This window comes from Anolis sagrei, chromosome 2 (genome assembly GCF_037176765.1).
Source record: "Anolis sagrei isolate rAnoSag1 chromosome 2, rAnoSag1.mat, whole genome shotgun sequence".
NCBI classification, from domain to species: Eukaryota; Metazoa; Chordata; class Lepidosauria; order Squamata; family Dactyloidae; genus Anolis; species Anolis sagrei.
Window position 1 is genome coordinate 220,094,172 of NC_090022.1, and position 26,649 is coordinate 220,120,820.

At 37.2% G+C, this 26,649-nt stretch overlaps 1 protein-coding gene across 1 annotated transcript in view; it reads left to right on the forward strand.

The window, feature by feature from the left end:
* Positions 1–19,554, forward strand: part of RFX3 (regulatory factor X3) — a 152,758-nt gene extending 133,204 nt beyond the window's left edge. Inside the window, exons 12-17 of the mRNA XM_060762271.2 lie at positions 725–822; positions 1,290–1,439; positions 4,756–4,964; positions 6,292–6,445; positions 7,465–7,507; positions 10,610–19,554. Coding sequence (XP_060618254.1) covers positions 725–822; positions 1,290–1,439; positions 4,756–4,964; positions 6,292–6,445; positions 7,465–7,507; positions 10,610–10,851 — 896 coding nt within the window. The 3' untranslated portion in view covers positions 10,852–19,554. The remainder of the gene's footprint in view (positions 1–724; positions 823–1,289; positions 1,440–4,755; positions 4,965–6,291; positions 6,446–7,464; positions 7,508–10,609) is intronic.
* The last annotated feature ends 7,095 nt before the right edge of the window (positions 19,555–26,649 follow it).

Genomic DNA, 26,649 nt, shown 5'->3' on the forward strand with positions numbered 1-26,649 from the left:
TGTAAGTCCACAGTAGGATCAAATATCTCCTTTTACTACAGGGCTGAGAAATGAATGCTTCCACCCAAGGCTGTTTTTGTGGCCCTTGACCATCCATATTCATCATATTGCTCTTTTTCTGGACATAAAAAGTGGGATTTATTTCTCCTTGAAGTATCCAAAATTGGAAATTTGTCTTATACACGCAAACACTCCAGTGGTCAACATCAAATTTGACTTTCAGCCTGATTTTTCTTTCTTTCTGACTGTAGGGTTCCAGGAGCAAAAAAATTGAACCATTGTCCACTCTGAACAGTTGATATATCTACAACCTAAAATTACATTGTCATGTTTGCACTCTCTTACTTGTAGAGTTACATTTCAAAATACTGTTGACCCTTCTCTAAACCTGATTTTTACCACAGGGAGTCATGTGATTGAATGCTTCTTCATACAGAGTAGCTCCTACTTAACAGTTTGAAGTGACACAGCTGAAGTAAACATTTATTGCATCAGTGAGAAATATTACTGTGGCCTTCAGATTTTTGCTGTTTGTGGATTTGTTGTATAGTACTACTTTAGTTCTATGTGGCATTTCTGTTGATAGTTCCTAGACAGATTAGTACTGTGCGTTAGCATTTATTTCTTCACTTTACTGGGTAGTTGCAATATTCAAGGACAACAGTCTTTCAAAACACGCAAGCCTTGACTTTTTTCCATTTGTTTTGTATTCTTTCATACATAGGTGCCTTGACCCAAGCCATTCGCAATTTTGCAAAAAGCCTTGAAGGTTGGCTTTCCAATGCCATGAACAATATTCCACAGAGAATGATTCAAACCAAGGTAAACTAAAGGGTTGCTCCTGATTTCTTGGAATAAAGAAATGCTATTTTGAATCCTCAGAAGCATCATTGTCGCCCCCTGTTTCACAATTATGAAGAGCCAATGTGGAAAGCATTGATTTAAAGAAAAATATAGAACATTTCCTTCATTTAATATGTTTTTCTACAAATGAAATGTTGAACTTGTTATGTCGTGCAGGTTACTGGAAACATACATGTCATCTACAGATATCTAAAATATCTGTTGAAGGGCTTTAAAAGACATTCCATTGATGCTGCATTCTTGTGATGTATTTCTTAGCTGTAAACTATCAAAACATTGTTAGAAAATACTATGAACTGAAGCTGTGTATGAGGGAAAGACAGAAGGGGAAGGAAGGCAAGAATAACTACATAGTTATGTTATTAAATTGGCTAGCCAGCCTTAGCATCATGAGAGTGTTAGAGATTTTCCTTTTCTCTTCCTAGGTTGCCGCTGTAAGTGCCTTTGCTCAGACTCTGCGAAGATACACATCTCTCAATCATCTGGCTCAGGCAGCTCGTGCTGTGCTGCAGAACACTTCTCAGATCAACCAGATGCTTAGTGACCTCAACCGTGTTGATTTTGCCAATGTCCAGGTATGCTAACACCTTTCAGAATGCCAGTAAGATGGTGGTTTATAGCTGTACTAATGCCAACTGGCCTGAACTGGTTTTGCCTCTGGTAGATAACATGTTTAAATCCAACAAAAAGTTTTAATTTGTGCTAATTTTCTATTATGCTATTGTTATATTAGTCTGTTAGGTTTTTGATATTGTCATTATATATTATGTTTTTATTTTTGCCTTGGTCTTTAATTGTATTTTATTTTATGTAGGTTTTGATATTGTTGTTTATGTATTATGTTTTATTTCTGTTTTGCTCTGTATTTTACTCTTTGTAAGCTGCCCTGAGTCCTATTTGGAGAGGGGGCAGGATATAAATAAAACCTACAACAACCCAAAGTATTATTATTATTATTATTATTATTATTATTATTATTATTATTATTTTGCCCCTCATTCTTAAACCTTGAGCCAGTGACATTCCCATATAGAAAGAAATGAATTTTCTGGCTGCATGTGTTATACACATTATTTGGAGATGGCAGCTTATAACTCAGTTTCCGTGCTAGAAAAGAATGAAACATTTCTGCCATTACAGGACTTTCTGAAACCTGGCATACAAACAAAGCACTAGGATATTCCCACTGTAAAACATACATGCATATAAGATGGAGAAGTAATGACAAAACCTTTACATGTCCAACAGCTTCATTCCTTATCGTGCTGAATGTGACATATACAATCCATCTTTTTTTTAAAACATATCTTCTTCTGCGTGGTCACTGTGAAATCCACACCTGTGGTATTTCCTGCGTCCATGCAGCTGATTTGCCAAATCAGGGACTCCAGCCCCGCCCATCACTCCAGTAATAAAGCCAGGCAGCAGGACTTGAGGCCTTAGTTCCTTTTGTCCATGAAAGCAGCAACAACTCGGTGTTCTCGACTCTCCTAAAACAACTATTGGTTTGACTCAAGGACTCCAGTTTGACTACTCTCAGACTGCAATTCCAACTTGGTGCCAGGAGTTTTGTTTTGGGTTGCAGCCTAGTCTCTCAGCTGTTTCTATCTTTGGAGGACAGCTTGCTCACACTGCCCATGCTTTCCCTGCCCCATTTACCCCAGCAGGCAGTGGATGCTGCAGCGATCCCTGCCATGCTTTTGCCCCCCTCAGGAGAGGGAGGCTCAAGGCAGCCACGTCGCCTGTGCGAGTGATGGCTAGTCAAGGCTTTGGGGCTTAGCCCATCGAGTATAAATCCTTGGAGGGGCCTTCGGGCTACCATCCTCCCTCTGCATCTTGCCACCTGGGAGCCTCGGTGACGGCTCAGAATGTAAGTACTGTGTCTTTTGGGCCCCATCTGCCACTTGGCCCATGCCTCAACAGGTAGGTTGGTACTATTTTGAATAGGCACCATCTACGCCCTCCTTTCCTTCTCAAGGGTTTGGAGTCCCTTCTTTTGGTTTTCAGGGGTTTAATAAGCTTTTTTCACAAGCTCATTCTGGTGCTTCCTCTCAGCAGCAACCAGACAATGAGTCTGATGTAGATTCTGACTTCTACTTTAAAACAATACAATAATTAAAATGAGAAACTTCAGGCCGCAAATACGGCCTGTGCCCCCCTCTTGGAGGTTGGAGGTTGTTCTTTCCGCCCTTACAAAACCACCCTTCGAGCCAATGGCCACTTCTGATATGTCCCATCTTTCATGGAAAACAGCATTTTTAGTGGCTATTACTTCTGCTCATCGTGCTAGCGAGCTTACGGCTCTTCGAATCGATAGTCCTTACCTGAAATTTCATAAGGATAAGGTCGTGCTCCACAAAGACATCACCTTCTTACCTAATGTCTCAGGACATTGTCTTCCAACCTTATTTCCAAACCCCTCTACTACCCTGGAGCAGTCTTTATACCTTCTTGATGTGCAGAGAGCCCTTGCTTTCTATGTCCACTGCACAGCTCCATTACAGAAGTCACTAAGACTTTTTGTCAAGTACCGTAAGGACTCTGTAGGCCTTCCGGTTTCTGCCCAGAGATTGGCAGCCTGGATAGTCACAGCTATCTGGCTAGCATATCAGATGGCAGGACTGGAATTACCTGTTCAGATCCATGCTCATTCCATTCGAGCAGTGGCAGCCTCTACAGCATTTTTACACGGTGTGCCACTGGATGACATTTGTCAGCCAGCCATTTGGTCAACACCGCACACATTTGTCTCCCATTACAAACTGGACTTGGCCACCAAAAAACATGCAGCTTCTGGGAGAGCAATTCTTTTTTCTGCAGTAGCATGACAGCCACCATCTATGGGACTGCTCGCTATTCTACCACAGGTGTGGATTTCACAGTGACCATGCTGAAGAAAGTAAGGTTGCTTACCTGTAACCATGTTTCTTCGAGTGGTCAACTGTGAAATTCACACAACCCGCCCATCCTCCCCACACTCCATCATGTCTTCTATCTCCGACTGTCTTTCGCAGTATGGAACTAAGGCCTCAAACCCCGCAGACTGGCTTTATTACTGGAGTGGATGGGCGGGGCTGGAGTCCCTGATTTGGCAAATGTTTTTCAATAAGGATCTGAATCAGCTGCGTGGATGCAGGAAATACCACAGGTGTGAATTTCACAGTTGACTACTCGAAGAAACATGGTTACAGGTAAGCAACCTTACTTTCAAAACATTACTTTTTAACTACTGTCTATTCCCTTGATGTCCATCTTGGCTATTTACCCTATATACTCATGGATAAGTCTAGACATTTTAGTGCTCCTTTCCCAAATTGGATTGACTTATCCATGGCCCAATGCCAGTACAGTACTATACTTTAACTCTTATTTCAAAAGGAACTATCCCCTTCTCTGGGTGGAGTGGCAAATAGCCCATCCTGTGAGAAACTAAAAGAAATACTCTGTTGTGGCCCTTTTGAATGCCTGAGTTGGGAAATGGAGGCAGTAGCCAGAGGCAGCTGGCTCCCTGAGGCAGAATTGATATTTCCTTTCTTTGTGGAATGACCCTCAACTTATCCAGGGGTAATTTTGGCCCCAAAACCTGCCATTGACTTATACTTTATATGCTCATGTATAAGTCGCCGTCATGTATAAGTCAAGGGCTGGTTTTGATCCAAAATGATTGCTTTTGATATAAACCCTGGATAAGTCAAGGGTCATTCCACAAAGAAGGGAAAGACAGAAATGAACAAAGAGGAAAAGTGGAAAGACACACTCTCTATGTTTGTGTATAAGTCGGCGTCATGCATGTCTCTCTATTTTACCTCTTTGTTCATTTTTTTTTTCTTCCCCAAGCTTTTGTACATAAAGCACATGGTGCTAGCCTTGATTTTTTTTGTCCTGGGACAGGAGCAGGCTTCCTGGGTGTGCCAGTGTGATGACAATATGGTACAGAGGCTGGAAACAGATTTCAAGATGACTCTTCAGCAGCAGAGCACTCTGGAGCAGTGGGCTGCCTGGCTAGATAACGTAATGATGCAAGCACTGAAACCCTATGAAGGAAGGCCTAGTTTTCCTAAAGCAGCTCGACAATTTCTGTTAAAGTGGTCTTTTTACAGGTCAGTGACTTAAAATATTTAAAATGTGTGCTCTGGCACACAAACATTTTTCTTTCTTTTTTGCTTGATTTTTATTATATGTCATTGATATGCCTGGCAATTTACATTACATGCCAGCCTTCTTCCACACACCCCAAATTACTTCTTTTTTCAGAAATTGGGCAGGGAGAGTGAAAAGCAGATGCAATAACATGTATCAAGGTTATTGGGATTTTTATTTGTTTTATTGTGATTTTATTGGAGTCATGTTAACCTTCAAATGCTGTTCCTGTGGAATCTAATGTCTCCAGGTACCAATAAATGCAATTAGTCATTGCTCAGAAAAGCTGGAGTTAGTATTTATTAATACTAGAAGCCAGCTGTTGGTGTAGACATTGGCATTATGAATAATTTTGTAGAGTTTATCCATGTGAATTAGATCTTTTTTCAGGCCTTGGGAATGTCAGCTGTGCTCTTTTTCTCCCCAAGCTAAAGATTTGATGGGCTTGTGAACAACATGTTGTCCTATCTTATTTGTGGGTTCTTCCTATTAAACTAGTGCTCATTTTCATTATGGATTTAACAAATGAATTCCTCCACTCATACTTGATTAATTATCCAGTTATGTATAAATGAAACTTGAATGTATTAAATTGACTTATTGACTAATGCTACTGAACTGAAAGAAACAAAATTGACGCTAATTGCGGTGGTGCAATGGGTTAAACCCTTGTACCGGCAGAACTGAAGACTGACAGGGCAGAGGTTTGAATCCGGGGAGAGCGCAGATGAGCTCTCTCTGTCAGCTCCAGCTCCCCATTCTGGGACATGAGAGAAGCCTCCCACAAGGATGGTAAAACATCAAAACATCCAGGAGTCCCCTGGGCAACATCCTTACAGATGGCCAGTTCTCTCACACCAGAAACGACTTGCAGTTTCTTGAGTTGCGCCTGACACACTAAAAAAAAATCCGATTAAGTATTTACTTCCTTTTCCCATGGGCTATAGTACATGTAATTGCTTGCTACAAAATTTTGGCAGCAAACCATGACATCATTATTTTAAAAACAAGAAATGAGAGACACAAAAGGGGCTTTGGGCCAGTGAGTTCACACTACACAGCCTTAAGCACATGCATTCCTTGCTCCTTCAGAATTTGCATCCTGTTTTTAACTGATCACATTTTTGTTGAACTATGGCTAGTGATGGCCAATATCAAAGTATTATTTATAATAGTCTGAGTTAAACAGAGCTTCTGTTTTGGCAGTAGCATGGAACTCCCATGAGTTTAAACCAGGAAGTTTAAATCATTATATGATTTTCCATTTGTGCTTTCATTTTTATACAGTTCAATGGTTATTCGAGATTTAACCTTGCGCAGTGCTGCTAGCTTTGGTTCTTTTCATCTGATCCGTCTATTGTATGATGAATACATGTTTTACTTAGTTGAACATCGTGTTGCTCAAGCCACAGGAGAGACACCTATTGCAGTTATGGGAGAGGTAAGTTCACAGTTGTAGTGCTTTATTAGTTGTTTTAATGCTGCATTAGAAATAATGTTATCTAAACTATATTTTATGGTATGTGGTTATGTGGGAAAAATGTTTAATGGCTGCAATGAATCTTTTCAATTCTGATAGACATAAAACCTCATTTCAGTTATGTTGTTCAACAGTTAAGTTCCTGAAATTGCTGAGATTATTACAATTATTATAATTGTAATAATAATTATAATTGTTTTATTTTGTCTAGTATATGTGCTCCTAATAGCCTAATTCCTCAGCATTTTATTCTTACAATTTGTCCCCATTTTGGTTACCAAATATTTGTTTCTTTTTTTTGAAACCACAATCTTCCTCTATTCTCTGGTATCCTGGATATTCTTTTTTGAGAGGAGAATTTGTTTTTGGGTTTGCGCTTACCCTGAATGAATGTTTTGCAGAGTAGTATTCCATCTCACAAACCACTGTTCCATACTGACTTCTCTTTTACTAATATCTAATTGCCCATCAATATTTTATTTAATTCTACATGAAGATCATGAATAAAGCAAATACCACCTTTTTGAAATCAAAAGTACTTATAGGCCATATAAATTGTCTATCTAATATCCGACTACTGTGTATATTCAAAATACAGCAAAGAATATACTGGGTCTGGGTTTTATTGCATTTCTGTTTTGTTCAGTACCTGCTTCTGTAATACAGAGGTCTACTGATTTTCATCTGCCATGGAGTAAAATTAGCAGAATGCCTTATGAAAATATTTATGAAGTAGGTATCACATTATCTTCAGATTAATTTGGCAAGTATTACAAAATACTTGATGGTATGTACTTAGGAGGGGTGGAAACCCGGTGATCTATGCATAGTGTGGGCACACTGCATGGTATCATGACAGCTGTTCACATTAGTTCTGTAAAACTGTATGATTAGATTTAATAGAGGATTTGACTGTAGACATCATTAGGATGACACTTCAGTAACTATATATATTTATTAATTATATTTTTCTGCTGCAGTTTGGTGACTTAAATGCAATATCTCCTGGAAATATGGACAAAGGTTAGTATCATCCACATTATACATCTTTAGTTGACTCCATCAACTAAAGTCTCTCTTCATACAGTTGTTCTTTCTTGTCTTTTCTTTCCAATTACCACTTTCTGTTCTCCTTAATAATTCCATTTGAGGTTCAAGGGTCCCTAAGGGAATGATCAGGATATTCCAGGGAAAGGCAAAGTTTGGTTCTCCAAAGCTTTAAGAAGTTGTTTTATGGACTGCTAGAATTCCCCTAGCTAGCATGGCTCCTGGCTGTTTTGACTGGGGAATCCAGAGAGTTTAAATCAAAAAGGGAAAATGTAGGAGATATAGGTTCTTGTGGGTTTTTTCGGGCTATAGAGCCATGTTCTAGAGGCATTTCTCCTGACGTTTCGCCTGCATCTATGGCAAGCATCCTCAGAGGTGTGAGGTCTGTTGGAAGTAGGAAAAATGGGTTTATATATCTGTGGAATGGCTGGGGTGGGGCAAGGAGCTCTTCCCTGCTGCACTTAGGTGTGAATGTTTGGCTGATCACCTTCATTAGCATTTGAAGGCCTGCCTGAGTCTGGGAAAATCTGTTGCTGGGAAGTGTTAATCTGTGCCTGGTTTTTTCCTCTCTGTTGTTTAGCTGTTATAATTTTAGAGTTTTTTAATACTGGTAGCCAGATTTTGTTCATTTTCATGGTCTCTTCCTTTCTGTTGAAATTGTCCACATGCTTGTGGATTTCAATGGCTTCTCTGTGTAGTCTGACATGGTGGTTGCTGGTGTGGTCCAGCATTTCTGTGTTCTCAAATAATATGCTGTGTCCAGGCTGGTTCATCAGGTGCTCTGCTATGGCTGACTTCTCTGGTTGAAGTAGTCTGCAGTGCCTTTCATGTTCCTTGATGCGTGTCTGGGCGCTGCGTTTGGTGGTCCCTATGTAGACTTGTCCACAGCTGCATGGTACACGGTAGACTCCTGCATAGGTGAGAGGATCCCTCTTGTCCTTTGCTGAACGTAACATTTGTTGGATTTTCTTGGTGGGTTTGTAGATTGTTTGTATGTTGTGTTTCTTCATCAGCTTCCCTATGCGATCAGTGGTTCCCTTGATGTATGGCAAGAACACTTTTCCTCTGGGTGGATCTTCATCTTTACTCTCGTGGCTTGTCCTTGGTCTTGCAGCTCTTCTGATGTCTGAGGTGGAGTATCCATTGGCCTGGAGAGCCCAGTTGAGGTGGTTCAGTTCATCCTGGAGGAGGTGGGGTTCGCAGATTCTTTTTGCACGGTCTGCCAAGGCTTTAATGGTGCTTCTTTTTTTACTTGGGTGATGGTTGGAGTTTTTATGTAGATATCTATCTGTGTGTGTGGGTTTTCTGTAGACGGTGTGACCCAATTGTTGATCTGGTTTGCGGATGACTAGGATATCTAGAAAAGGCAGTCTTCCTTCATTTTCTTTTTCCATGGTGAACTGGATGTTTGGGTGGATGCTGTTAAGATGGTCCAGGAACCTGTTGAGTTCTTCTTCTCCGTGGCTCCAAATGGTGAAGGTGTCATCCACATATCTGAACCATATCGTGGGCTTTTTGGTTGCTGTTTCTGTAGGAGATATGTTTCAGTCTCTGGCTTCTCCTCAAAAAAGCATTTTGGATCAAATCGCTTGTGTATTTTAGTTGTGCAACCTTTAATAAAATAATTCAAAAATTACACTACAAAGGCCATTTAAATGTTTTGACTATGTAAGCCAGGTTTAACTGACTCCAGTTAGTTCAAAACATGGCAGCCAGACTAGTTATGGGAACATCTAGGAGTGAGCATATTATACCTATGCTAAAGTCACTCCATGGTTGCCAGTTAGTTTCTTGGTAAAGTATGAAGTGTTGGTTTTAACCTTTAAAGCCCTACATGGTTTGGGTCCAAGTTGCCTAGAGAATCACCTTCTCCCATATAATCTTCCCCATAGGACACTTAGGTCCTCAGGGGGATGGACTCAGCAACGATGCTTGAAGCTCAGGTGTTGGTGGTGGCCGGGAAGGCCTTCGCACAGCTAAAATTTGTGTGCCAGCTGCAACTGTACCTCAAAAAACCTGACTTGGCCACTGGTCCATGCCTTAGTTACATCTAGAATGGACTACTGCAATGCAATCTACATGGGGCTGCCTTTTAAGATGGTTTGGAAACTGCAAAGGTCGGCTGCCAGATTACTAACTGGAGCTAGCTATAGGGAACATACTATGTCCCTACTCAAGTAGCTCTGTTGCCTTCCAATAATTTTCCAGGTTCAATTCGAAGTGCAGGTTATTACCTACAAAGCCCTATATACTTTGAGTCCAACTTATCTTCGAGACTGCATTTCTTTCTATGAACCAAAGCAGGCTTTGAGATCAGCAGAGGAGGCCCTTCTCTCAATGCTCCCACTTTCTCAGCCACCACCGTCTCAAGTGTGGTTGGTAGGGACGAGACAGAGGGCCTTCTCTGTAGTAGCTCCCTGGCTCTGGAATACCCTACCAAAAGAGATTAGGTTAGCCCCACCCTTTAATCCTTCCGATCCAGCCTGAAACCATGATTTTTTAAGCAGGATATTGGCTCAAGTAGCCTGAAATGGGCCCATATGAGGTTGTCACCCTGGCACTTTAATTATGTCTTGATGACAGCTAGTTTTTAACTATAGATGATATGCGTTTTTAAATTGTGTATTTTATTTTATTTTGTGGGTTGATAGTGGTTGTTTTATAACTTTCATGAGACATTGTTTTATACCCGTGTATTGTTGATGTTATATGCTGCACTTATGGTGCCTTGTAAGCCACCCCGAGTCCGTTTTTGGGAGATGGAGGCAGGATATAAATAAAGATTATTATTATTATTATTATTATTATTATTATTATTATTATTATTATTAAAGATAAATTACCGTATTTACTCCAGTGTAATGCACCATCAAATGTAATGCGCACCTCAATTTTCAAAACCCTGAAATCCAAAAAGAATTTACACAAATCTAATTTAGTCAAAAAGAGTGAGCACTAAAATCGAGTAAATACAATATTATTGTTATTGTTTTTGCTATTATTATGGATTTGTTAAATACCTGCATGTCACATGGCTGTTTCAGATTATAAGATTCACTTGTGATTTTTTCTCTGCAGATGAAGGCAGTGAAGTTGACAGTGAAATAGATGAAGAATTGGATGAAGCTGGGGAGCCACAAGCAAAAAGAGAAAAGACTGAAATTAGCCAGGCCTTTCAGGTGGGCTGCCTCCAGCCAGTCGTCATGGAAAGTGGAGTACAGCAGAACCTCCTGAGCCCTCTTCACAATGAGCACATTGTTACAGCTACTCAAACTATCAGACAGTGCAGTACTACTGGAAATACATATACTGCAGTCTAACAAAAATTAAAGCTCTTTTTTCCCCCAGATTATATTAGCCCTGTTGATGTTGGGCTTATCATGGGGGAGGGAAGGGATGCAAAAAAAGAAAAAAGAAAAGAAAAGAAGAAGTCTGAAAGCTGACTGTTGTCAAATTTTATCTGTGCTTGAACATTACTTTTACTGGAGTTGTGAAATGGAATGGGTGTATGTATTTTGCCAGGTCTCTTTTGGGAGGGGGTGGGGAACGGTAAATACAATCATTTTACACTGGCCGCTTAATATAGAGTTTTCTTAGTTTCAAGAGTCAAGAAGCATTTTTGCGAAGCTTAACTGTTAATGTTTTTGTCCTCTTTATAATTAGAAGTAATTTAATTTTTTCACAGTTTTTACAAAATATTTTAATGTTAATTGTTAGTCATGGTGATTTCGTATAAATAGGGTTTTTAATTAATTGCACTCTGAAATATCAAGAATTTTCTTCTTTGATTTACACTGGAGGCATGCTCACTTGACAGCGGCTGCATTAAACGGTTCCTAAAAAGCAGCTTTCTTTGGAGAGAACTGGAAGATACTATTTTGATACATTTCAGAGTGTTCAGGGGATATACTGAAAATTTATTATAATGCTAGAGAACATAGTCTGATGTCTTTCTCAGAGGAAGAGTGACTCATGGTTGCAGGAAAAACAAAAGCTCTGATAGTATGTGGTAATGTGTACTTAATAAATGTACAGATGACACCATTATAGACAATGCAAGCTTCCTTTTAAAAAAGTTTTAGTTTTTTGCATACTAAGTCATCTCTTTTAAAACTACTGATTTCAAGCATAGTCTACCCAAATGAATTATTATGTGAAACCTTTCTTTTTAATCACTCATGCACAAGATTCACATAAATCACAAGATTCGAACCAAGAGCCAAACCACCTTTAAATGCATGGAGGTTTTGTTACAATACTGCTTGGTGGATTATGCATCTCACACATATGGGACCACTACCAAGATGCTTTCTGCTCTTCAGTGAAACTACAGATGTTAAATACTGAAGTTTTAAAAAGTGTCTTGATTTATTCTTTTTTTTTTAAGTGTACCTGCTATTTCTCCTGAACTGGATATGCAGGAAACCATTCCTTTCAGATGACTAAAAAAAATTCCATGTCCTTTTCCTCATGATAGTTCAATCTGCTGCTCTTGTTAAAGATAGTTTATAGGATGCAAGGAATGTAGCAACCTGCATTGTAATTTTGCTCAAAATAATTCCTGGTTCTTAAGTGGATTTCATTTTATACAGAAATGTTTAAAAGGCAGTGAAACTGGCACATGTCACTTGTACTTATTTCCCAATTGCGTAGAATTTGAGTAGGTGGCTAGACGGACCATTGCCATTTAAGAATGTACATCAGGGATCATTGTACCTCGGCTATTACATGGTGCCTTAAACAGAACTGAAGCTAAGATTTTTCTTGTTAATAACTCTTACATTGATTCAACAAAGTGTGCCTGTCTTCTTTCTTTCTCCCCTCACCCTCAAATTCCCCAAACAGGAAGGGCAGGTTACATAGTTTTCAGAAATCAAGATTTTTTTAATTATATATACTATCCCTCTTAGAGTGACGGCCTATTTCTTTCTTATTTATAGCTGGATTTCACTTTATTACTAATCGGATTTTCTTGGTTGGGTGCGGGGAGTGGGTGAAAATAAAACTAGCTTTAACAATGTCAGAAGTCAACAAAATAGGTTAGCCAAGTCTCAAACAAGAATTTATATATATATATATTTCTAAACCCTTATCTACTTTTAATTTTTTAAAAAGTAAGCAGAATTGTAAAGCAACATATAGTTTCAATTGTGGATACGATGGGGGGGTGGGTGTCGATCTGCTATTTTATTTTACTGTTAAATCATACTATATGTTGTTTTCTTTCTATTCTAACTGACTTGTTACAGGTATAATGGGTTAAACATTTGGTTTAAAGAATTCCTGAATTTCCTTAGCCTGATCAAAACAAACCAAAAATGAAGGAAAGCACAAAGAAAAATTACAGAGTTTATAGCAAGGCCTCTGTAAAATAATAGGAGCCTTGTCTGTCATTTGTCTGAAAGATGATCTGTAAGGTTACAGTTACCAAATGATTGACCAGCAGGCGGAATTATTGGTATATATATATGGCACACAGGTTTGATCCTAGGTTTTTCATGTTTCCAGAATTTCTAAATATTTATTTTTTCACAATTTAAGCATTTCTGTTTCTAGACTAAGCTTTAAGATTTGCTTGAGAGTTGCAGAATCTGATGCCTTCCACCAGTGTGGGCTAAGCTAGGTTTAGGTCTAGTAATTTCTGCCATTTCACTAAATGTATCCTCAGATGTTCCATTAAGATTTAGTTCACTCTGTTATTTAAATGTGTTGTTATCCTCTCCTCCCCTCCCCCCCCCCCCCGCCCAAAATCCTTCACGTCTGCACTCCTCATCAATTATTTTTTTAAAAGCAAGCTGTGATAGTTACTTCTCATTGTGTTTTATGAAATGTTTACACTTATATAACAAAGAAACACTTTTCAACATAGTTTTTTAAGAGTCTAAGAAGGATGTTGTGGGTTAGATGTAGTTTATTTACTGGAATGATTCTTTTCATATTGCAAACTTGTACCTTTTCTCATCATTGTTCTTTTCTTTTTGAATGTTGGATTTTGTTCATGCAGAGAAATGAGAACGATGCAATTTTTTTTGAGAGAGAGAGAGAGAGACAGGCCTAGTAAATTTTGGATTCACCTTCCCCTTCTCCAGTTGATCACTGTATTTAATGTGCCAAAAAGATCATCATTGTACCTTATCTCTTGCTCAGATAAAAAAAAGTTATATTCTGGTCTACAATGCAACCATGCCTATATGATGGATCTTTGCAGCTAGATATTGTTAGAAATGCAATGAAAAATGCTCCAATAATTATTAATAAAAACTAAAAGTAATTTGTGTTCATCTAGATACTACATGGTACACTCTTATGACTTGGTTTGATGACTGCTAATAATGTCTGTCTTCAGTTTTATTTATTGTAAACAACATGAAACAGATTATATTGTGAATCGTTTGTATGGGCTCACTGCCTGCATTTTCTCCAGAGGTTCTTTAGCATAATGAGTAGGCCACATTACTTAGTTAACATTCTGAGATTACACTTCTTGTGCCTATATACTTGTACCATTCCTTACCAACATTTTCAAAAAGTTGATGTGCGAGGACTTGGATTCATAGACTCCTATGCATGTATCTAGCGATCAGTGCATAAACCATGGCCTCCCAAATGTCTCTTCCAGTTGTAGTTCTTATCTGATTTTGGCAGTGCACTAGAAGTTCCAGACTTTGGGGTTCAGAATCTCTAGCCACATCATCTCCACATAACACTTTGAATGCTTGGTATGAACTTAAGCAAACTATTCAACTTTACAGCATAAAATGTATGAAATATACATTACATGGATATGCAGCACTGAGATTACTTACTTATTTGAAGCACTTTTGGTGACACTGCAGGAGACTGACCTTAGATTTGTGAGTCATTTGTCTTTAGAGGTTATTTTAAAGAATACTACTTTTTAAAATGAAGACTTTTTGGCTTTTAAATAAGTAATCCAGTGATCAATAGATAATACTACTGAAATTTCTTATCAGATGCAGGGCCCGATTTTCATAAGCTCTTCAAGAATGCAAAATAGTTGGTGCTGTCACTTTAAAGTAACAAATATTTGTATTCTTTAGTCAAAATGCTTTGCTTTGTGATTATTTTTGTATTACAACTTGGAATTACAACACTAAGTTAGACATCTATCACCTTTCTGAAACATTACTGATGTGCAATGTTACTGCATTTTGGTTTGCCATGGGTGATATTTGAAACAGTACTAATGGTACCGTCTTTCAGGAATGTACAGAACAACAGACAATTTATTTAATTTAAAACGAGGTATTTGTAATAATTGGAAACAATCTCCTCAAATTATTCTTGGTAAACCTTCATAATCACTTAATAATTTTTGCAAGAAAATCGGCAAGGAAACAACTTAGTCAGAGATTGACTCAACCCAATTTCATTCATGGAATGACATTGTGAAAGGATGATTTTCAGGGGAAACTCCCCTTTTTAATATACATAACACTAATTTCAGAAAATGTAAGACTGATTTATGAGCTGTCCCAGTTCATGAAAATTGGGCCCTTTTTCCTGCATTACAGGTCAACTTCTTTGTACATGGTTAAAAGGAAAGGGAATTCTTGTGCTGTTGCTAGATCGCTTGTTTAGTGACTAAAGAAAACTGGAACAGAATCATAAATGATTAGTTCTAATGTTAGAAAATTATTTTATGGTAATGCCTTGCATTAACCCTTTGAGCATTGTAAAGTTAAAGTGATTAGTATGAATAAGATTGGAAAAAAAACCACTGGCAGGATTATGAAAGCATAGTGTCCACTCCCCCCCCCCCCCAAATAATAATAATAATAATAATAACAGAATAGCCTACATGCACAGTGTAGCAAAGAAAACCTAGGAACCTGAGAGGTTAAGAATGTTTTCTTACTCTGAATTAACCTAATGACCCTGTAGCCCTGCAAAACTTTTGATTTTAAATCTTATCTTACACAGTCTGCACGTAAATGTGAAATATGCCATGCCTGTGCATTAAGGACATTTTGAGCATGTAAGGTCTAGCTCTGCTGACAATGATTCTCCAGGTTAAATACTTGAATTTGAAGCAGACATCTGATTATAGGTTTAATACAGTTAGAATAACGTTTTCACTGCCATATATTTATACTGCCTATAGAAACTAGTATTCCTACTCTTTTTTGCCAGCTGTTTGATACAAGAAACCTGAACTGGAAATTATCATAAAGGGTTTTGGTTTTTTGGTGGGAGGGTGTTTTACACGTAGATATATAATAAGAAAAACAAATTTATATCAAAATAGGAAAATCTTGCTAGTTTAGTAAGGAAAATCTGTAAATAGGAATTGTATTTCAGAAATTTGAATTTTATAGAACTTTTGGAGTTAAATTATATTTAGTACCGTGTCTATAAACAGGCACACACAGGGCATTACTGTGACTACAATCCAGTTGACATGCAGTTTTTGAAGCAGGGGAGGAACTAAGTGTACTCAGGAGGTATCTTTGTACTTTCTGCTGCAACTACTATCTTTTTTAAAGACAAGGCACTTTTAGAAATTAGAAGTGTCTCAGCTCCTGAGCACCTATCTCATTCATTTTAGGCACTTTGTGCTGCGTGTAAAGAATAAAGTTATTAGTCAAAGAAACCTCTGACTCCACATAGTTTGACCATTTTCAATGAATTGTTGCATTTGGCAGGAAAAAGTGTAGTTTTCTGGGTATTGCAAGGTTGCAATTCTCATCAGCCTGAACGAGTATAGACATTAGTGAGGGATGATTGGAGTTGTAGTCCAACAGCATCTGGAAGGCTGCACTTTACCTTCTCTAAACTAGTTGATCTCTTTGCTAGTTAGCTACTGAATGCATATTGGTAGATTTCAAAGGAACCCAAAAATTATGATAGTCTTAATTCGGAAATAGGGAACATCTGATGTAGCAATGTGTTATTACTTAAAAACATAACAGCAAACATCAAACCAACTTGTTCTCTAGATCAAACCTATGACCCTCCAATTTGGACACCAATGCCCCCACTATGTTGGCCACTTGAGATCTGACAAATATGTTTTTGTTTTTGTTTTTGTTTTTTTGCTTGTCTGGGGCTGCCACATACTTACTAGTAGTTCACAGCATAGCTTTGTCTTGTTTAACCCAAGCTGCACAGGCCTTCCCTACATACACTACAAATTCTACTCTTATTTTTTCTAGCAGTATCAATGTGTAGTCTCTGCTGCTGCTGCTGCTATGTTTATTCTGGAAGACACCTGAAGTGGTGAAAGGCTAGTCATTAGTATATCATTTTATATATTAAAAATCTTTTGGCAAGCTATTAAAATTAATGTATAATTAAAAATTAATGCAATACTCAAAGGGTTTTTGAATTTATGATTCATAATAATTTACTGTAAATGCTTCTCAGTTTGCATGCCTTGATCATTGCTGCTAGTGATTTTATGTGCCAGTAGAACTGAGTTTACGTTACCAATTTTACTTAATAGTTAAAGCCACTTACAAAGTGACTGCCTAGGTTTTTTTTAATAACCCACCATGTTTTCAAAATTATTTTTCTTTATTTGATTTTTATTTTCTTATCTCATTGTGGTTTTGGGCTTTTTTTCCCGTTTCTTAAAAATAAATTATGTTGAGATTGGAAGCCCTGAGTTATACTTGGTAAGAATGTATTTGTTAAATTCTGACTATCTGTCATAAAACAAGCCACGACCTATAGGTAAATGAATACCAAGCACCGAGTATCCCATTCGCCTCATTCCAAGTACAGGCCATCAACCACTGGTGCCAAGCAGCCTCCCATACAAATCACATGGCAAATAAATTCAATTGCATAGCATTATTTTGTGGAGCCTACTGGGGGAGGGCAAAATCAGAACACCGCCCCCTTATAATTATTTTCCCCAGAAGAAATTTTCCCACGTTTCCCACATTTTCAGCATTCTAGTAATATAAAATTTAACTTGAACATTTCAAAATACCTTTTCAGGCATTCGGAGAAAAGGAGGAGGCAAAGGTTAACATCAAAATGCAAACACATGGCAAATATTACAGTTCTAAGTGAATGATTTGCAGTGTTCATTCTCTGCAGTGCTAGAAATTTGAGGACTGAAGGAGGCTTTGTTTGATTTGGAAGGCAATGCCTTTCTTTTGCCCAGTAGAGGTTGAGCAACCGTTATCTGATTCCCCCCCCCCCCCAATATTTTGGAATAACAGTATTTGCATATATGTGCATCTCTAGAAGACAGGAACAAGTCTAAACAGGAAATTAATGTATGTTTCATATAAACATAGACTGGAGATAATGTTGCACACAATATTTTAAAACTATTTAGTGCATGAAACAATGTTGGCATACATTGAACCAGAAAGCAAAGATGACACTATCTCAGTTGACTTTGGATCATTTTGGATTTTGGAATTCCAGATAAGGGATATTCAACCTGTACCTGCTTGAGCCTTCCTTCTCTACCATATTTATTGGAAAGCAGGGGAACAAGTGAGGTTTAACTTGAATGAGAATTGATGGGAACATAGCTGGTGTGGTTCTTATTCTTTGGATGGCACAGAGAAGCAATCCACTTACTCATGAGTTATTCCCCATGTGCCACCTGATTATGCAGATTTTTTTTAAAAAAAATATTGAGTCACTGGATTGCTCCCTCTGCCATCCAAAAATGAACCTTCAAAGTAAGTACCACTCTTCCATTCAGAATAAAGAACTTAGTGTTATCTATAACAGCAAGGGTGGGGGATAGCTGTGGCCACTTGGGACTATTTGTCTGCTATGATAACATTGCACTGTATAAGGATTAAACTGCCCTTAATGGCCAGTTTAAAGAAAATATCTTTTGAATAATATTTGAATAAGGATTTATTTCTATAGCAGATAAGTGACATGTAACTGCATGGCTTGCCCACAACAGTGAAGACTATTAGTCTAAAACAGCAAAGAAAATTTGTTACATAAGGTACAGACTAAACCTAAATGTGATTTACATAAATAAGAATCTTGTTTAGTATTTAGATAAGCTGTCTGTTTATGAAGAACATTTTGTTGTCCAAGTGTAGTATACAATCCCAGGCAGCTTTTGAGAAACTGATTTTGAAGTTCTGTTTATAGCTTCAGAGTAACCAAATAATTGTCAGCATAAATTTGTCAAAAATTAACATTTAACCAAAGCAGGGTTTTTTTTCCTTTTACACATTTATTTTCCAATTTGGAGATTTTTTTTCCAGTATAAAGTAGTGACGTTGTTAAATAGATATATATATAAATGAACTTTTGTGTGCCTTTAAGACAATACCCAGAAAATTGTGCCTGTTAATTGGGGTAATATTAGTTCTTACCAGGAAGTAACCTTACTATCACTCAGAGCTTTCATATTTTTCATTAAATCATTTTTATTTCATTTTATAGTTTGTATTTTTTTTAAGTGCCATCATTTGAATTTCACTTGGTAAGTGGCAGATCATGCTTTTCAGTCCCACAAGCACAGAAATGCAGGAAACACGAGTAGAACATATTGACTGGATCCTTATATTTTCCGATTGACTGACTATATAATGTAAATGAGGTAAGCAACTTTTTGTAGATTGTATGTGTGAGATAATGTAATGTTCTTTTCCAGTTTTTGGATTACAGTTGAATATACTTTTTAATTATTTAAAGAAAACATCTTTACAGAATAACGTGATGGGTTTTGTATAATGTATTTGATTTTGTAAATATGTATTTCCTGATGTGATTTTTGTGAAAATGCTAAATCTTTTAGTATATCATGTCCTCTCAAAATTGGCAGGAGCTAAATAATAGTTTGTGGGCAATTTGTATTGTGTACTGTACAATAACTGGGGAACTTTTATAATTATAAAAATATATATTAACTTTTAGTGTGTTGTTTAAACAAATGACTGGAACATACTAAAGATAGTAGGATTTTTCTGAATATTTCAGACTTGAACTCAGGCTAGCTTTCTTGTGTTTTTCAAAACAAAATTGTGTCTTGTCTTTTAAAATCAATAAATTTGTTTTCTTGTTACAAATATATTTGAGATGTTTCCATTTTTACAAGCAGGATCCTATTTTAGAAAATGGCAACATCATTTATGCTTGAAGATATCTTTGGAAGGGAAAGGCTATCTTGAGGTTTCTTTTGCTGTATGTTATTTTGCAAAAGCATACCATTCATAGAACAGTTCTAGAAAAAGAAAGTTAACACCAACCAGTACATGACCAGCATGAACAGAGATATGTTCAGAGGCTCATTTTTGCTATAACGAAGATCCATTTTATAAGTATAAAATGTTAGAAGATTATAGTTGTACTTATCATTTCACTTTGTGTATAGAAATATTTTGGGCATGCCTTCTTGCTTGACAAAAACAGTTATTGCAACCAATTTAGATCACAGAAAGGTGATTAGGAAAGGAGAATTTCAAAGCTGATCTCAGTGATCAGTACTGTCAGCTATGATAAAGTTGACGGCCCACTCGGAAATAGGATGGTTCTAGATTCTATCTAGGTGTCATTTTACTTTTGTTATCCTAGAAAAGATATTGGAGATTATTTAATTCCAGGGGTAGGAAACAGCTAGCTCCAGATATTAAATTACAATTCCCATCATCCCTGTCCATTGACCATGCTGGCTACATTTTATGAGAGCTGGATTCCAATGTCATCTAGAGCAAAGCTTCTTAAACGTTTTTAGTCACAACTCCTTTCTTCCTGAGAAATGTGTGCATAACCCCTGGTATATAAAATAGGTATAAAATCAAACATTTAATGATAATAAATCAACATTTGCAAAGATTGATAACGAGACTGATTTTCCTTTATATGAAGTATAGTTGAAGCATTTTCTGCAGAGTTCACTGTAAACACTACACATTGTTGCTGACAGATTCATGTAAATGTCTTAAACAGTCACTAGGTGGCGTTCAGGTACCATGTTTTGTGACTCCCAACATTGAGCCAAGGAGACCCTATTTGGGATTTGGACACACAGTTTAAAAAGCAGAGATCTATAAAGCCTCTGAATTTCTCACTCTGGGTGCAGTCTAGCCTTCCGTCTGTTCAGTGCAGGATCTGAAAAAGACTCATACAATGTGGCGTGACCATTCAGTTTTACCCAGAAGTATGTGTTGCTGTGTTCAGTGGAGCTTACTTCCAGGTAAGTGTATAGGATTTCTCCTTATTTAGAGAATCGGCATTGACACTCTAGTGTTTTCTGAATTGATTTTAAAATTAATCATTTGAAGAGCAATCAGTCTAAGAACCATAGGTCTTATGATGTAGCTAAATGTTTCTTGTGTCATTTTTTAACTTTTTCTATTTTTTATACAAGCAGTGATAAAATAAACCAGTGTAATTTTGAGTTACAGTCCTGTCTACAATTTAATGTGTGTCAGTGTGGAAGAGGCATTTTCCATTTTTGATAAGCTTTTTATGTTAACACAAAGACTTTTTCTCTGCAGAAGAATGAAACAATCTACTAAACAGTTCTCTGACGCATCTTCCTGGAAAAATGAAGTTCATGGCAGATTTCAGCTAAAGAAAAAAACGTACAGTCATTAAGGTCCATAAACAAAAAGTGCAAATGGGAAAAAGACATTACAGTTAGAAATAGTTTAAAAGCCAGCAGCTCCTAGGCAAGCTTATATTTTTCAAAGGAAATGCCATCATAGCATATCTTTTTGAAACTTAATTTGAGAACTGGAAAGCTTGCTCACTTCATTGTAACTTTTTCGTTAGTATCACTGAATGGATTGGCTGTTATTGGTTTTGAGATTTTTGATACCAAAAGTGAGTCTTAGAATTGAAATACAGTAATTTCTTCCCCTTATACATTGTGTATCAACAATATTAGCTGCTCAGCTGTGCTAAAGAGCTGGTAGGGTCTGTTTGTGGCACTTATCCATATCTTTATTGTTTACATTTGCAATATTTAAAAAGTTATTTGGTAGCTTCCTGGGTTAGGTATAAAACTGCCAATAAAATGCTACTTTTTAACATCACTGGAGATAATGCAGATCATATTATTAGATACATTATTTGTCTAAAATTGTTACCGATGCATGCAGACCAATCCAAAAATTAGATATAAAATTTCAAAATTTAAATTTAGGTCCCAATTAAATGTGGTGGACTGACTGGATGATTTTCTTTAGAAACCAGCATGACTTTTGTTTGAGTAACTATCAGATGAGTCTCTTTAAAGCACAATGCTATAATTGGGAAAGTGTCAGTGAATTCCTTTGAATTTTTAAATGGGCATGTATGGTTGTGAGGTGAATGTTGATGTTCAGATGACTTGAGCTCAAAACATCCTAATGTATGTTCAAAGTATGTCTTATTTGTACTACCAACTAAGGCTTAATGCTGATAACGTTAGTTCATTCTTGTGGATGTATTCTTAGGGACGATGGGCTATGACCAACCATACAACCAAACTTTTGCTTTCTCATGGAGACTTCTGCTTCTCTGTACCTCATTGTATGGTCTTTATTTCTGCTTCAGAGTATCTCCCCTCAAGAGCAGGCTGGGGGCACATGAAACTAGAAGAAATAAGAATTAATGCTAGCCATGTGCATTTCGCTACAGAAAAAGCACCATTGGATATTACCCATGTATTTTAAATCAAGAAATAGCTTCCTAAGATCTACAGAGATACTTGCAGAAACACTTCAGCAACTGAGAGTCCAAAAGTGGCAAGCTAAAACCCAGAACCTCAATCAGTGGCTGAGACCGGATGAGATGCTCCTTCCTGGGCACACAGAAGACTGGGTGGCTCTGAACATTTTGCACTCTGGCACCACGAGATGCAGAGCTAATCTTAAGAAATGGGGCTACAAAGTGGAGTCCGTTACATGTGAGTGTGTAGAAAAGCAAACCACAGACCACCTACTACAATGCAGTCTGAGCCCTGCCATATGCACAATGGAGGTCCTTCTTACAACAACACCAGAGGCACTCCCAAGTGGCCAGCTTCTGGTCAAAGGATATGTAGTATAATGCCAAGTTTGAAACTTTCTTTGTGGTTTTTCTATACAACATAACTGTATTCTCAATTCACTTCTGACACAATAAATAAATAGCAATGTATTTCCATCACATTGAGAATAAATTGGAATATGTTCCGCAGGGATATTTCAGTAAGTGCTATAAGAAATCTAAAATGATTATGGCAAAATAACTTTAAAGAGCAAGAGTAAAATAGCTGAGCAATCTTCCATATCCTGTATATGTATACGTATATGCATTACTCACTGTTATAAGTGACAGATAAAATACTTATCTTATTAGTGGACTATAAATTCAAACTGTTTAAAATGACAAAAAAATCTTAAAAATAACACCTTCATAGCATTAATCACCTAGTAGAGTGATTAATGCATCAGTTCTCCCTAGCATATGATTGGGCAGAAGTTATAGTAATATCTACTGATTAATTTTCTGAATGATGTCCAGTGCATCACCAAGCATTTCTGAATCCCATTTTTTATTCTATTGAAGTGAGTTATGATCAGAAGCACCCTTGTCCCTCAATTTCAAGGGCATGTTGTTGTCTTCTAGCCACGATTTTATATCTGGCTCCAGTGGTTGGACCTCAAAGTTATCACAAGCTGAAGTCTTCCATCTTTGTCTTTTCTCTTGCATACATACCATAAAATAGGCATGTGAATATACTGAACAGAACCACAGTAGAAGTGAAGAATCTGTTCATCACACAATTCATATTCTAGTTTTAAAAATATAAAATTTAGGAATATCTAATGTACTAATTTCTAAAATCATGAAAGGTTATCCAAAGTATAAGACTGATTTGGTTTCATTCTTAAAATGGTAACAAAGAGAAAACAGCATAGATACATACTTTCCCATTATTTTCAGTGAAACTTACTCCCAGGTAAACATGTACTGAATTGAAATGGTATGTTTACTCTATTGCGAACCCATTTGAAGCCCTTCACCAACTTTCTAAACATTTATTACATATTGTATAACCCTAGTCATGACAGCATTATTGGAATAGCTACTGGTTTAAGACCACCTATTGATTCATAATATTGGTCTGTTCCTTTTTTTTTTGTCCTAATTCTACTGGTTCAAGTATGTTGAGATCAAAATAACTCAATTCCCGTGACATAAGGTAAGCTGTGCTTAGTTCCTGAAGAAGTAAAATGTGTAGCAACCATCGTAATCCTTGGCATTCTTGAATAAAGTTGCAATAATGTAATTACCGTTCTGTTCTTTAACCTCCTAAATAAAAATGTAAATAAACTCGCATTTTCAAGCATGAGATTTGTCCTACTTCTGGGATTATGACAACTACTATATATCTGGGAGCGATGCATTGTAATTCATATCATGATTAATATAATACCTATAACAAAAGTGGTATAGGTCCTCACAAATGGTTTCCTTCACATCCATTCATATAATTAAGTATGCTTTCCAGAAACATATATATAACAAAAATTATGACAGTATCTGTGATATGCCCAGCATTATAACCATATTTTCAGTTCGCATGCTTAAGCTACAATGTAGAGAGATAGAACTGTGCCATGTCCAATCAGGCATAAGATAGAAACTTAATTCCACATTATTTGATCTGTGTGGAGTCTTTTTATTTCCAAATGCCCTGCCTTTGTTTAATGCTTACATATGTAGATTGCTGCTCTCCCTAATGAGATAGGTATTTTCTTGTCAAAGTGATAATGGGAAAGACAAGTAGTTTGGAGTATTACTGACATACAACCCTGTTTAATAGAATTATGTTTGTTGGCATATACAAGCCATAGAGCATTATTTCAAAGTGTCTTATCTTTTGTCATTGAACCTAACAAGACAGGGCTTATGTATAGGTTTATATAGCATGAGCCCCATATCCATGGGGATACATTTTTGGATTTACTATGGAAACACAGATAATAGTGATTCTTACTGCTCCTAGTAGAAGCATACCATATAATGGTTCTCTAATGGTTTATTTCTAGGTCCTCCAGCAAGTCTCTTAGGTCAACTTCTGGCAGAAGCATGCCACAGAATCGCACCAGAGAACCTAGACAAAACACTGTTCTTTGGCTGTGTATTAATTAAATAGCAGATACCAGTCCCATTGATATGGGAGTCATACTGTACAAAGATTATATGAGATTCCCTGCAACCAGAACTACCAGTCCAGGAGTTTCTAGGCACAAGAACACTGGGGACCCATGGTGTGAGGAAGTTATCTGCAGAATGAGTAGGAAGGTGACAAGCTTATAAGATCTCCATCTTATTGTAAGTTGTGAGTGCCCCCTTTCCAGTTCTTATACACATCGAATACCAATATGGTGTTTATATCAAAACAGTGGTGTATACTCACCTCATTCCAGGGATGACAGTAAAACAACTCCATGAAACTTTCTATAGCGTTTATTTATTTATTTATTTACAGCTTTTTATTCCGCCCTTCTCACCCCGCAGGGGACTCAGGGCAGATTACAGTGTACACATATATGGCAAACATTCAATGCCAATTTTTGATATACAAACATATACAGACATATACAGAGGCTATTTTAACTTTTTTTTCTGGCCGCCAGGGGAGCTGTCGCTTTAATCATCCATCTGCGATGCTGATGAAGCACTTCCACATCCCCACATGCTTCCCCGCTGGAATGCTTTGCTGGAGTCTTCTTTATGGCCGCATAAATCAGTCAATTTGCCTCCCCACACTTTAAGGTGGTACCTTATTTTCCTACTTGACAGATGCAACTCTTTCAGGTTGCAAAGGTCGACAACAGGTTATACACAATTGGTTGGAAACCCACTCCAACCCGGGCTGGCTTCGAACTCATGACCTTTTGGTCAGAGTGATCTTAATGCAGCTGACACTCAGCCAGCTGCGCCACAATCCCGGTGCGTTGACATAGCTATTCTTACCTTTGCCCTAAGGAATGTGGCCCCAGAATTTCCACCAATGAAGTGGCACACAGCATTAAGGTATTTTATTTGGGTGATAAATCTCTCAATAGAAAACTGTTTAAAATATATTATGCGCCTTTTTAAAAAATAGCATATTGCCATAAAAATGCAGGATACAAGTTGATATTACCACATATGTATTTGTTAGATAGCTGTTAAACCTTCACATTGATTACAAATGCAGTATGTGTATATCCTTTTCAAAAGCTTTTTAGTAGCTTGGGGCCATTAACGCGAGTAGTCTGCACATTTTATATTAGATTTTTTTCCCTAATGGTTTTTAGATTCCAGTCTCGGGAAGACTAGAATCTAAATTCATTATTGGAAAAATGCTGCATTGGTAGTCACTAATTAAGGCTGTTTGGCATCTTAATTTTTCAGCATTATTCATAATGTCAGTGACCTTTCTAATCTGAAAGCTCACCATCGAGTTCTAGAAATAGTTGGTGAGCAGGTTTTTGTTTTGCTTTAAAATTGCTCATACTTGAAATAATACTTGACGACATATTTCAAAATAAAATAGTGACACCTCCTGGACAATGATATCAATACCATTTACATTAAATACAACAGAGAGAAACACTAAAAGAAACTTGGAGAGAGGCCCTCCTTATATTTGAAATGGAAATTGGCCAAATTAAATGAAAAAATTCGAGAGTTTGAAATTTAAAAAAGAATGCTTGCATTTGAGGAATTTCATCACCAATCTTACCATAATCTTTCTTGTGATTTACATTTTATCTGATTTGTTACAAGTTTTTTTTTAAAAAAATGAAAGTATCTTTTTCAGGATGATGCTGAAATGTTGAATTACTTAGGCGACCCCTCATACCCCGAGGATCTCTCGCAGTGAGGACATCGGTTTCCAAGTGGAAGGCAGTCCCAGTAGGGTTGGCTTGACATGCTTTCACCTGCCACGTTTCTCCCTTTTGCCCTCCATTCGTGCCTCTTCGAATTCTGCAGTTGAACATTGGGAAGCTAATTATTTCAGGAGTTCAGGGTTGGCCTCTGCAGAACTAGAATTTTTTACCAACAACAACAAAAATCACATGTCCAAAGTAGGCATTTTAATCTCCATATAACAATAACTATTGATACTTTTCTAAGAAAAACCCACAAGTGGTAATTTTCCTTTTACCAAGATATTTACTTCTTTCTACCTAAAC